Here is a 14,431-nt window from a genome sequence, read left to right on the forward strand (position 1 = left end):
GTATTAAAAATTCAATACCGCCGCTAATGATTAAAACGTAAGAAAATGAAATAGCGTGTTTAAAAATATCGAAATATATTAATGAAATGGTCCTCGGTTCAAAATTAGACAATATTGAAAAACATCATGTCATAAACTAAAGTTTCATTATCTAAATGGAAAACTTAGAATTTCTAAAAAATTGTTTGATTTCGTTTTTAATGCTTTAATTTAATTTAATTTAATTTAATTTAATTTTAAATTACTATCAAACTGTTAATAACCCTCGTGATGACAATTGCTCAATAATGCTACAAATATAACGCGACAGCTAATTAGCATCACGAAAAGACGATAACAATAAACTTCGAGATATGCGAGTATCGACTTAACATGCCTTTTTTTAGAAATGTGGTGATTTTACGAAAATTCAGGATATCGATTCTGTAATTTTTTCTAAAGTAAAAACGTGAAAAGTAAAAAATTTCCACCAATCACGCATCGATTTCATTTTAAAATCAATGCGTGATTGGCGGAAATTTTTCATTTTTCACGTTTTTACTTTAGAAAAAGTTACAGAATTGATACCCAGATATACGTTTAAAGGTGTCACTTTTCCATAATAAGTGTTATTTGGAAAAATATAACGTTTATTTGTTTTCGATTATAATATTAAACTCCATTTCAAAACCGGATTTGACCTGGTTTTTCCCGTTATAGGATTCTTAAAAAAGTACTTTCTCAGTTTTTTCGGTTCTCGTTTTTTCAGCCTTATAATCACGCGTACTGGTTCACGTTTGCTACGCGAGCTTTTTTTGAGAAAAAGTAATAAACGTACTCTTAAAATATCTCAGCGAGAAATGAGAGTCAAAACGACATTAATTCGTCGTCGAATCGATGTCAAATTGATCGAATCGACATCGATTCGACAATCATTTCTCGCTAGGTATGGTAACGGTATCAGGATGAAACATAGGATTGAGCCGTCATATAATCGCGGTCATGCAATGTATATGCGGCAGGAAAGTAAAGTTTAATATATATAGTCATTTCACGGGAATTTTTATAAAGATATAAAGGTATAATTTATAGTAGTGATTTGTACCTTAAACCCGGGGACAGTTACAGCGACAAATAGAAACGAAAGCCACGAGAGTAACAAAATAACATATAAAAAAATAAAAAAGTTCGTACGTAATAAAATCCGAGACACATTAAGATATTAAAACAGTTTACGTATATTACTGCAATTTAAAGAGAGTGCAATAATATAATTAGTGAGAGGTTTATTTAGCATTCTAATTTGAATTCGCATACACGTTCATTCCTAGAGATTTGTAAAACAATTTCTCGAAAATAAAAGAGGAATCATTTTTTCGAATAATTATGCTAGAAATCGCCAGCATGCAAATAAAATTGCTACGATACTCGCACTCCTCGCAAAATCGATTCTGAGAATAGCGATTTAATCACTCTAGTTTGAATCTTGATAATTTTTATTATTAGACCATCTATTTTCTCTCAACTTGCAAAAAATATATTGCACTTACCTCAATTCGCCGAGATATATTTATCAATGATTTTTTTTGCTTTTTAATATGACGAATGTGTATGTTTAAATGAGAGCTGATAATATAATAATATTAAAATTATACAATATATATATAATTATTCTTTAATGAAACATCAAATATGAGATGATATTGATAAAGTTTAGTATTAATGAAAATGGCATTTTCTCTCTGGAAGGGAAGATTAAGTGCTTTATGCGTTGTAATTAGCAGTATTATTTTATTTATATATGTATTGTGTAACACACTTAAAAATACGTCAAATACACCGAATGCGCAGACAATAATATGCTTCATTCTTCGCCTTCTCACTTTAAGCAAAACTGTTATTTTTCTTTCATCATATCATAATCATCTTTCTTTCTCATCTTGCAATTATTATTATTCCTGCACTTGCTTCTGACACACAATATTTTTTGCTTCTGACAATATTTTTTCCACGAATCGTAGAATAAATTATTACATGAGCCAAATTTATTAGAACAAGTAAGTTGCATTAATTGTATACTCGAGTCTTCTTCCCTTAATTTCAGGTTTTATTATGACCCGATTATGCTAAGCAAAGTATCATTCGCGCTTTTCATATCCTAGTGATGTTCATTATTTGATGTAAATAAAAAATATGAAATAGATTGCAATTATGCAAATCAACGTTTCATACTGAAATATTAGCGTGAATATACTTTGTTTAGCTTTATTTTTAAATAACTCGATACAGGTTACATAACTTGTGTTCCACTCTCGTATTATTAAATCTTGAATACTTGAAATAAATTTGTGCAAAAATAATTGTGCAGTCACGTACATGTAATCGGTGAACAGACAAACTACTACTATTAGATAAACTATTCAATACAATGTCTCAACATATTTACTGTCGATTACAAGATAAAAGTGTCCGTCACAGTGTGTTTTCAGAAGAAGCTCACGAAAACTTACAAAGTGTATAGACTAACATTAAAAAAAGTCGTCTCGATCGACGAGTAACGCCTAGATTTCACGATCGAGATCTTTTTCTCCCTTTTGCAAAAAAGGCACATTGTAACGAGATAAAGTAGAATTATTTATGACCCTCCTTATACACTAAATATCTCTATATCAGCATATACACGTATTATCAAGTATTAAATATTATTCGCCATCGATTATTTCAGTTGCGCAAAATAAACGACTTCTAAAAAAAAGAGAAAAAGAAAAACAACAATCAACAATTATTTTCTTTTAGAGAGCTGGCTTCACAAAACATTACTCGCGAATAAGTCTCTCTATGAATATTTATAAAAAAAAAATAGATATCACGAACAATAAATGTATACCTGTATATATGTGCGTGCATGTGTATATGTGTGTATGTATGTATGTGAATATGCGTATGTGTGTGTACATGTACATATATAACGACCGATTTAATCGCTATCGCTGACACCAATAGTTTAATATTATATTTTATCATTCACTTAAATGTGTGCGTGCATTTATCCACACAGCGCAAATCTATTCTTATCTACGCAAAAGGGATGCATATCTCTAACAAATACATCTATAGGATATAGATTACATTATAATTAAGAATTATTTTCTTTAAAAAAATATGGCGACAATACGTAAAATTTGCAAGCTTAAGAGCGAATCTGCCGTGAGCAATTCGCGCAGCACCTAACACTTGTAAAATTGTCAAATCTCTAAAATCGTGTACCTTATTAAAAGTTATATTAACGGCTAACAAATAGCAATATAGGCTAACAATCCCTCCCCTTGTCACGAAACGTGCGAACATTAATATCCAAAGTACAAGACGTACAATACATCAAAGTACATTTTGTCAAACAAAAATATAAAGTTTTGACTAATTAAATTAATAATTAAACATAAAATAAAAATCCTTTCTTTTTCAATAGAATTATTCACAAATGAAAAAATAAAGTCGTCGAGTTTTAAAATAAAAACCGTTTCATTAATATGATGTGTTCTAATTAATAATTCAGCGATCTAATTGTATTTTCTTTCTGTAGTAATTATATTAACTCTCTAAAATCAAATAAAAATCTATTTTTAAATTTCTCTCTCTCTCTCTCTCTCTCTCTCTCTTTATAACAATTAGAACTATCGAAAAATTATGGACATCCGGCTAGCTATAGAATTTTTCAAAACTTCTGCATGTTCTCATTTTTTTTATATTAGGTCAATGTTATATGTCTCAGATCAGATAATTTCACGTATCATGTATGATGTAACGCGTGCAGATCTACTTGTACATATGTACATACTTGGCTGAGATGAGCACATATATGAATATATATACAAATACATACGTCAATATGTTTAGGTATAGTCATATTGTACATGCTGCACACGTAAATGTAATGTACGCGAGTATTTCTACAACGTACGTCAATTACCATTACTGGTTGATACTTTACAATTTTGAGGCATTCTAAAGAACGCATTAACACAGACAAAGTCAAACAAGAACAAATTAGTAATCTTTGTTCAGCAATATTATAATTTTCACAGGTGCTCAAGTTCTATCAAACGTAACAAATCCTATCAACTAATTCGATTCGTGTTGCCTTGTGATTCCCATTAAGATGATAAACAGATTGCATTACAATCGCATTTCCATAATGTAATCCGCGTTAAGCGGACTACCTTGAATTGAGAATATGTAATTTTCTGTAATAAATACGTCAGGATGCTACAAATTATAGAATATCGATTTACTGGTTGATGAGACGTACTTTATGTTGTCTTTGTAATGACATTTTACACGACTGGTGTCTCATTTTAAATCATCGAAGAAAACAATGGCGAATTAAGAAAAGGGAGGGTTGCCGGATTTCAGCTAATTAAAAATTAATTGTCAAATTAATTATCGTTAGCCATGAAAACTCTTTTCGCGATTCACACGGCGGAAGTAGAATGATGTTTCTACACTTGAATAGCCACGCTGGAAATGATACATCTTCATCTCAGCATAAAGACACGAAAATAAAATAAAAATATTACCGTAATAGAATTGATTCTAATTGAAAAACTCTAATATTATTAAAAACAAAAAATATTGTATACAATTTCACCAAAAAAAATAGCATCTGTTATATGTATATGCAAATCACAAAAGGAAAATTAATCATGAGATAATTTTCGAGTAAGACCTTGTGTCCACAAAGCTTGATTAATATGTAAATTAATTTTTCTGTTACAAATTGAGTAAAGCAATGACGACAAATTCGATGTAGCGCGGTGCGACATGTAACATAACATTATTTACAAAAACGAGTCATTAAGATCTATGATAATATTCAATCGAACTATACATCAAATTAATCGGCACATGTTTCAAACGCAGAAGAAAAGAACTGAGAGAGAGAGAGAAGGAAAAAGGTCGAAAAAATGCCAAGAAAAAAAACAAGCAAAAGAAAATTAAAACTGCATGTGTCGAAGACAGTTTTTCTCGATGCTCTTATTTATATATTAATTTGCTGCGAGCTGGAAGGACCAGTTTTGGAGCGGCTGTTTTATCGCACCGCATCGCATGACTGATACATTCACCGATTTCGCGATTATACAATACATGCAGTTGCACTTGTGTATATGTAAGTTTTAATTATCGAAGGAAACATAAATGGGGCCACGATAAATCACTGAATACCGTGCGAAAAAAAGAATTTTAATACGTACAACGCGTGACGTCCTGATGATTAATGCTTGTCGCATTAATTGCTTCGTTTTGCAATATTATTTTTAAAGGAAAGTCACGAATTTGTTCTTGAGCAAAAACAAGGAACATATCTTATTGTTAGAAAGAGATACTCTGGTAGAAAGATTTTATATGAATATTCATCATCGACGTAATCTTAAATCTTAAATAAAATTAACCAAATTGCGAATATCTTACCATAACTCACGCACAAAGCTACACGCACATAGCTGCACATCTCGTAACCCTCCAGTAACATTTAATAACACAAATCAAGAAAATAATATTTGCGATAATCAATATATGTATATGTGATACATGAATAAAGCAGAAAACGTCAAAATCACTACAATTTGTCGATTAATTTGACTGATCGCCGTCGCCATTATCGTGGATGTCCGGTTTTTTACACACAATCGGAGACACGCATTGCATTTGAGAAGAAACGACTCGTTAAATAAATGAAAACGAATAATAAAGAGAATCAGAAACGCGATCTCTCGTTCTCCAGAATTTTATTTGATGAAACTTACAGAGAAATCGTGTGCGTAAAGAGATAATCGGAAATTCGTCATCTACCGGAGAAACTTGCTGTTAAAGAACCGCGATTACGACGTTTAAAATGATCAAGCTTAATAAAGGACGGAAAACGCGTCTAGGAACGTCCTTCGAAATTATTACGGCGACTTTCTCGCAACAAAAAAGCACTCGAAATCTTGATCTCACAATCAACTGATTTAGTCCATCGAATACGCATAGCGATGCCTCAAGATGTCCAAAATAGACCTAGCAATGATCAAATTTGTCAGGTCCACCATTCTCCTTGATAGCCGTCTTATCACTTTGGAGGCAACGCGATTTTCTTTGGATTTGACATGTTTTTCTCCTCGACTTCACTGACCATTAGACTGGTCTGAAAACAAAAAAGAAAAACTGTTTAATTATTTTTATAGAAGACATGCATATGTAGCCAAGCTATATTATTTTTTATTCTCCAACTATCATTTATGTACAATATAATTATATCTAATTAAGCCGCAATAGTAATTGCTATATCTTGTAATTACATATATTTCCAGCAGATAATTACAATAAGCAATGAGTTTTGTGTAATGAGTTTTACACAGATACATATCATGTGTTTTACTCTGCGACGAAGAGTTTCAGAAAACAAGTAATGATTTACTTGAAAATGTAATGTGACTAATGTGTGATACGTAATTTTTATATTTCCTTCTGTCAAAAGTATCATTATTTTTAAATTAGTAATAATTTCAGTTTAACTATCATTCTTTTAAATATCTGTTATTTTAGCATAAAAAAAAATATTTTACTCTTAAATTAAATTAAATTATACTTTACTTTTAGTATGATCTTAACTACAAACCAGCAGTTTCAAACAACCATACTAATGCGAAAGAAATACCGAATTACCAAATACCGGAAACCGCCGGTCTGGAAACGTAACCGAGAAGTTAACGATCGCCGTGTCGACTTAACCGACGGATATTAAATCGGAACGTTTCTCATTCGAAAAGTTTTCTCTCGAAGAGACGAACGACGTGAGAGGAAACTTACCGTGATGCTCTAAAGATGCGTCAGATCACGAATGCGGGGGAAGGGATACACGATCTCTCTCTCTCTCTCTCTCTGTCATAAACGAAATCTCCCCTACGAAATGTCGGCGAGAGGGGAAACGGGAACGGATAAGAAAAAGACAGGGATGATGGCAAGAGGAATATATGAGAAAGAGACGACCGGGACGTGCGAGAGGGGGAGAATATATTATGTTCGCTAAAGCAATGTTATACCAACTCGAGAACTGGCGAACTAGCCAACAGTAAAATCCATTTTATGTCTCCCTCGTAAAGCCAGTCAAATGAAACCTGGACTTAGTTTTCATACGTGCATCCACCACCGACGGACCCGGTTTTCTGCTCAACACAGCGGAAAGGATTGTGACAGACTTTTTCAAAAGTCTAGACACATTGATGCCTTGATCGGACATCTCCGTTGAGACAATTTTGCTTGCTGAAAGCCGATCACGTGACTTTTTCAAAAGTTACCCACCGAGGTACAATTTCGTTTGTTCTTTTTTTTATCAACATCTTGAACATCACCTCATACATAAAGAAATATTGCATCCGAAAAGAGCATCGCAAAAGTCTGAAATCGATTTATAGAGTAATAAATAAAATAATCATAAACTAAATTAAACTTTTAAACTATTGTAAACATTAATTGATTAAGAACCATTGTTCCATTGTATGAAAAAAAAACATTTCAAAATAATATAATAAAACTAAGGAACTACGATACAATAATGCAGAGTCATAAAAATACGCATTTTATTAAAATCATATATCCGTTTTAAATAAAAAATGAAAATAAATAATCAAGAAACATAAATAAAATATTGTATGATATGCGAAAAATCGGCGGTCTCAGCAGTGTATAACCACACTGATAACAAAGTTAAAAATCTGACGCGTTGTATATTTCGATTGAGACTTCTATCTTATCTGGAAGATACACGAAGCTACGTAACTTGTAAATAAAGAGCAGTGTAAGATAGACACTAAAAAGCTTGACCAAGCAAAACATCGTCCGATACTAAAACCTGGTCGCATCGTAAAACACGTTCCGCAGACATAATGCTCCGAAAGCGTAGTAGCGATAAAGGTTCAATTCGCATCTCGAAGAATCGATTTTGAAAGGATCTTTCCTAGACATCATCAACTTCTTCTCGGAAGAGGTATCGTTTTAATCAGCTCTTCTGTTTGTCGATACCACTCGTATCATCGATAAAATCTATTCGTAATTCAAATAAGAGAAGACTGTAGGAGAGACAAATGTTTGTAGAAGTAAGAGCGATTAGCATATAATAGCTTCAAAGCAACTTAAACTGTTAACGCATCAGTAAATCAATATAAAGAAAATTGATTTCAAAAACAAATATACCCGACGGAGAAAAAAATGTTACGTTAAAGACTGACTGAATTCTTTGTTGCTCGCGTAATAATCTGATATTTTAGACACCCATCAATTTTTACATAGGACCAGCTCCGACGATGCGTGAAATATTAAGTAAGTCGATTTCCCTCTAACACTAGTCATTTTGATGCACCATCTCAGAGACGAAACCGGTGTTACGTCCTCGTTTCCAGTCGTTCCGCAATACGCAGATTTTTTCCTGTCTCACTCTAGCTCGTAGATCTGCGTCTGTATACGATTCATTTTCATGGGGCTTTAACCGTCTGTACCAAAGTCCTTTTTTTACGAGGTTACTGTCCGAGTGCCAGCCATTTTGTTAAGTACATGTATCTATAATGACACGACGAGTGTAAGATCTACTCGCTTTAAGTGGATGCGAGTCTTCAAGAATGTTCGACGACCAATTGCGAATGCACGAGAGTTAGTATAGTCGTCGCACCTTTTTTTTTACACAAGTTTTTCAAGCACGACGACGAATAAAAATGCAGCTGAACGTCTCGTCCCATTGTAAATACGGTGTTTTTTTACATTATCTTTTTACATTACAATATCTTTATATGCCGAATATATTATGCAACTCATTATTCTTGTTACGTATTCTCGTAAAAACTGTATAAGATGTGTAATTATATATAATCATCTCCAAATGAGACAAGAAATATTAATATGAATATCTTGCGCACATATATTATATAACGCTCTATATAAAGCTGTAATGTAAATTCTGTTAAAAACTGAAATTTACAACTGAAAACATAGTTTCACAGGAGTAATAATAGCAGATAATAAATATAATTATAGTCTAAAAGAAAAAAGATTCGATGAATCATCAGTACAGTTAATGTTTTCGTCATTTTTGAAAGGTATCCTCTCTCTCTTCCAGATTGGAGTGTCTCGTAAAAATATAATTTACAGCTATACTGCCTTCTATAATCTCCTTATATGATGATTCGTGTTTTGTCTCGTTCCATGCAATTTTCATCGATGATTTTTATGCATGATTCGATTGATTTGACAAGCCACATTGAAGATTAAATTAACAAAAATTATCGACCAAATAGTTTGCAAATGTTTCTTTCATGTGATATATAATAAAAATTTTTGATAGACTTTTGATCTGACAGAAGAAAAAATTAAGATACTTCGCGTTCACTGATTATTGCTGCTGTCCACTGATTGAATTATATTGATCGAAGATTATTTGTTAAAGATAGTTCTTCGTTATGTTTTCGATAATTATATAAGACGAGGATTAATACAGGAATGACATAAAAATCAAATTCATTATCAAGCAGAATTCTTTCTCAATTTCGTGAAAATATCTACACACGATGAGTCATATATTTATCGATATAAAGAATTTCTTCCAATCTAAGTAGATCCTAAGACAAACAGGGGACCGCTCGAAAAGTCGTAAACAAGGTCTGAGGAAGAGATTTCCAGACACGTAGCTAAAGTGGAAACAGTCGCGATGGTTGCGGAGACGAGGTGGTTGGAAATTTATAGTCTGCTAGTAAGTGCTTCGCAGATTCTCACACTTTTACCCGTGCGTTACTACCCTTGACGAGGATTTAGGTGGGTAGGAGGGAGAGGCCGTAAAATCACTCTGTGGATACTTGAAATAATACCTATCTACTTTCAATGTCCCATTTCGTTCTACCGAAATATTGGCGAATGAACGGTCGTCTTTTCGCACTTCTCATTCAAGATTTTATATTATATTATTATTGCTATTTTTTATACTAACTATGTGCAGTTTTACATTTTTTAAAAAACGATCCGAGGATTTGGTTAGGAGATTAGAATATAATATAATAGATAGCTTCCTCGTTCTCGTTTACAAACATGAAACATGACTGTCATGTCAGTTATGATTTGTTTATCGATGGCAAGTGCAAATCGGTAGAAAGCGCAGTCACCTTCATTAAGAAGAGACGAAATATTCTGGGTGGACCTCGGTGGCTCTTCTCGTCATAGGTAAGTACACCGTATTTTATAGAAGCCTGCTTGTATATTCGCGCGTATGACTTTAACTGTCGATGCGAGCTTCGCCTGTATTTCTTCTCAAGTTTTACTGGCGCTAGGTCGACCGCTCCAGGCCGTAAACGTCAGTCCTCGCTAAAACCGCAAGCCAGGTTGTCAGGTTCCTCAGCCTTCTCTCTTAGCCACCTTCTTCTCTTTCTTTCTCTTCTCTTTGGCTCTTTTCGCGTTTCTCTTGCCTTTAAGCAACCGACGTCTTCGGCGAACATCATGTGAATTTATCCGACAGTTCTCTACCCGTTGGCGCGATTCCTGAAGGACGTCGCTCTTGACGAGTACACTAACGGGAAAGTCTACGAGAGGAGCCTACAAAGGCAATCACTCTCTCTTCGCATACATATGTTAGAAAATAAAATTCTTGAATTACACATAATGTGAATATATCGATCGACGTTTCGCCTTGTGCCTTTCTATACATCGTGTTAAATTCGAAATATCGATTTCTATCTCAAACAAACTGTGAATTATTGATTTGAAAATTAATAGTGTCGTACAGAGTATAACCCTTCTTGGTAAAAAAAATTGTTTCGTGATAAAAAAGCGCAACCGATCGTTAGCCACAACCAACGTAAATGCGCGAAAGACACTTTAAAGTTATATGGACACAACTTATGCGCACGTTCGCCGATTATTGCAATTCTAGGAATAGATGAAACCTTCCCCCTTTTCGAGAAGTCTCTAGCAGGCGACCGGGCAAGGACGTTTTAGAGTCGACCGGAAGACGTCGGGTACCCGTGTATCGTCTCGGAGCTTCATTAAGAATGCAATATGGCGGGTTTTTTGCCAAGCAAAAGAAGGGAGTGCGCGTGAACCCGCGGTCGGTCGCTTTTAAAAAAGTTATGACGAAGTTTATGAGGGTTTAATTGTAGCCCGCGACTGCAGTTAGAAAGTAGTAAAACTCCTTCCGCCAGCGAAATTGTAGTCTGTTACACTGCTTAACGCTCTCCAGTTCCTGGTTACATATGAAAAGGACAATGTGTGTGTGTGTGTGTGTGTGTGTGTGTGTTTATGTGTGTGTGCACGATGAAGAAGAAGTAGCAAAGAAGCATTCGCAGCGGCTCACGCACTTTGATGCTGCTAATTATTGTTTTATCTGTCGAATAAATTGTGCCTTTATTTTCCGAGTATAAGATCGATAATCGTTATCGAGATCATTGATGTTGTGTCCGAGCAATTTCGCCGATTCGCAATCATTATCAGTGATTTCAACGAGTGATGCCATAACGTTGTGAGTATACATAAGATAATTGTACATAATCAACGTATAATAAACTGCAGCAGGCGATAATGGATAGAAATGAAGGAAAAAATATTTCCGTGAAAAAAAACAGTGTTATTTCAGAATAATTTAAAATATATATGAAGGCTTAGAAGAAAAATCTACAGAAACTTTACGTACAAAATATGATTCATGTATATATTGAACATGTTTTACTTTCTTTTCTTACTTATTTTTTACTTTATTTTTTATAAAATATCGATTCTCCCGAAACTGTCATATCTGCGGACGGAAATTATTATTAATACAGTTTATTAGAACATGCGAATTCTCAAATATTGGAAACGAATTGCGCAATATACATTTCAAAATTATAGCTCGCAGCAAACTTATATTCGTGTGCATGCTTTAAAAATCATGACATTGTCATTTCCAGTAGATTTTCTCTATTTGCAATCATAAAATTTTGTTCGCGGATTTAAATAGTGACAGATAGATTTATATAAAGAATTAAATTTACCGTGTAAAAATTAATGTAAGAATTAAAGATCTCTCTCGTAAGATTTATCAAAATTTTTCCAGACTATTTATTCAAAGAGATTGAAATAAACTATTTTAATGATGTTTTAATTCCATAAGTTTTATTATATCTCGTCTAAAATACGCGAAGAAACAGAATTATATTTGTACACATAATTTAGCGAATAACTTACATAAAATTCACAAAAAATTTATAGATATAAAAATTCAAAAAACTAACAAAAGAGCAACGATATCTGCAATTATAAAAGAATTATCAATAATGCACGACACAATTATAATCATGTAAGTTCAGCTGATGTTAATATCACGATTTCCTGTATTATTATACATCAAGGATTTTACTAAAAATAGAAATGAGTTCTGGGGAGATCAGCGATATTTTGTGAGGCATGGGACTCGACTTTCCTAATGCTTGTCACATAAACTCTGGTAGTTTACCGCGCACGGAGCAAAATGAGCGGGAGAAACTGTGGTGCCTCACTTATGACTTTGCGACGACGGGGAACGCAAAAGGGCGGTAAGAAGAACAAGAAAACAATGATGACGAGGTAGGTGAAGCGTAGAATAAGAAAAAAAAGAGTAAGTTGTAAAGCGAACCGCGTTTACGACCGTCGTTAAATTCGCTCTGACCGACCTGTCTGATTACATTGATGCTGCTTACTGCAAAAGCGGCACTAATCCTTTCGCCGTACGTTCGTGCAACTATTAGGGGGCAATTGTGAATCCTTGTTCTCTTTGCTTATGCGACGTTAAATTGACGAGGATCGATTTTTTTCTGAGTCGATGAGAAGAGTATTAGGCATTCTTTTAAATGTATAGTTGGCTTTAACAAGTGTCTTCGGTCACCGAGGATATTTTTCCAAATCAATTTACGAGATAGAGAAAAATATTGAAAGAAATTGTGTATCATATTTTACACGCAAATATGCAATTTTGCAGATGCAAAAAGTACGAGACGAGTGATAATACGGATATGCGACGATTGAGAGAAATGCAACGTCGTGTCTTACAATTCCCGTCGCAAAATATTCCAACATCCACCACATAATGACCGACAGAAACGTCATTCGACGTGAAACGTTTCGCCATGACTTCCCGCCAGAAACGCTTAACATTTATTTACATTGGAGAAGGAAAGAGAAAAGGCGTACGAAGTATCAACTTGCGTGCCGAATTCCGAATCGTTTAGTTAGCCTCGACTTCGATACGAAGAACAAACATCAACGACAAGGAAAATCGACTCGCTTTTAACAACCCCTAATTACGGGCTGAAAGCAATCAGTATGCCGAGATAGTCGACGAAACCTTGCCGACGTTTTAATTACCTCTTCCATTTTCATATCGCCGCGTGTCGTTTAGCGAGCCGTACATATTTATACGTAATTGTTTTTACGACCATCATTGCGCTGTGCGATGTTGATACCTCTTCGGTTTTAACGGTGGAGTATATATGCATCCAATAAATCTGGATTTCTTCAGTATCTTGAGAATCGACGTCCTCGTCTCAAGTCGGATTTAATTTGTACGATAAAAATAATCAATTTATTTCACAATTTTTTTCGGATTTAAAGTACTTACGTACATTTGTAAGTAGATGCAACTTTTATCCCAATAATATCATTTAATTTTGAATGAAGAATGAGAAAGAAAATGAATTTCGAAATATCAACCATTACAAGATTAAATGTTTGAATACGACAAGACATAAATTCTACGGTGAATTGCATTTTCGACGATCAAGATGTTGCGGTTTGAGAAAACACACTCGCCACAAATGTGACTATATTATTACGAAGTTTCATTTTTATATTAATAAAAACATAAGAGAAAATTTCTCAATCCTGATTATTGGTCTATTCAATATGTGATTATTTTGTTACTAAAATAAATAAAAATTACTCTAACACAACATATTAAGAATATTATCATATCTACCATAATTATAATTGTGATTATTATATTTAATATCTAAAGAAAAAGAGAGAGAAAAGAAAGAAAGAATGAAAAAGGAAAGGAGCAATAAATGCAGAGAGCAAGGAAAGAGAAAGAAAATATTATATTAGTAAAAACATTATCATTACCTTCAATTTTGTATATATACTTATCAGCTGTTCTTTTTCGTGTCATGATATATAAATTTTTATGCCTGTATTAACATGTCATTTCAGTTTGCCTGTCAATCTTTTTTAAACGTTAAGAGAAAAAAAAAGAATCTTCTATTGAACCTTGTGTACGCAGTATCTTACGTTTACGTTTTACTTACAAAACACCTTTATTAAATTAATATCAAATTTTTGTATTGTCTCTATGAAATAATCCTCCTTCTCTCTCTTCTCGTTCTAATATACATTTTTTATATATAATCTATTAGCTTTATCCAAAAAA

The 14,431-nt window shown here is 33.4% G+C and overlaps 1 protein-coding gene and 1 long non-coding RNA gene across 2 annotated transcripts in view; one reads left to right on the top strand and one right to left on the bottom strand.

Annotated features, from left to right (window-relative positions):
* Positions 1 to 1,756: 1,756 nt before the first annotated feature.
* Positions 1,757 to 14,431, bottom strand: part of LOC114942848 (uncharacterized) — a 58,548-nt gene continuing 45,873 nt past the window's right edge. Inside the window, exon 6 of the mRNA XM_029318302.2 lies at positions 1,757 to 6,163. Within this exon, the coding sequence (XP_029174135.2) occupies positions 6,154 to 6,163 (10 nt within the window). The 3' untranslated portion in view covers positions 1,757 to 6,153. The remainder of the gene's footprint in view (positions 6,164 to 14,431) is intronic.
* LOC114942849 (uncharacterized) lies at positions 11,295 to 13,429 on the top strand. The gene is made up of 3 exons (XR_003821900.2): positions 11,295 to 11,512; positions 12,398 to 12,594; positions 12,986 to 13,429. It is a non-coding gene; the product is annotated as an uncharacterized LOC114942849 (long non-coding RNA).

Source organism: Nylanderia fulva, unplaced genomic scaffold, assembly GCF_048542155.1.
Source record: "Nylanderia fulva isolate GAGA-0341 unplaced genomic scaffold, ASM4854215v1 Scaffold2, whole genome shotgun sequence".
NCBI classification, from domain to species: domain Eukaryota; kingdom Metazoa; phylum Arthropoda; class Insecta; order Hymenoptera; family Formicidae; genus Nylanderia; species Nylanderia fulva.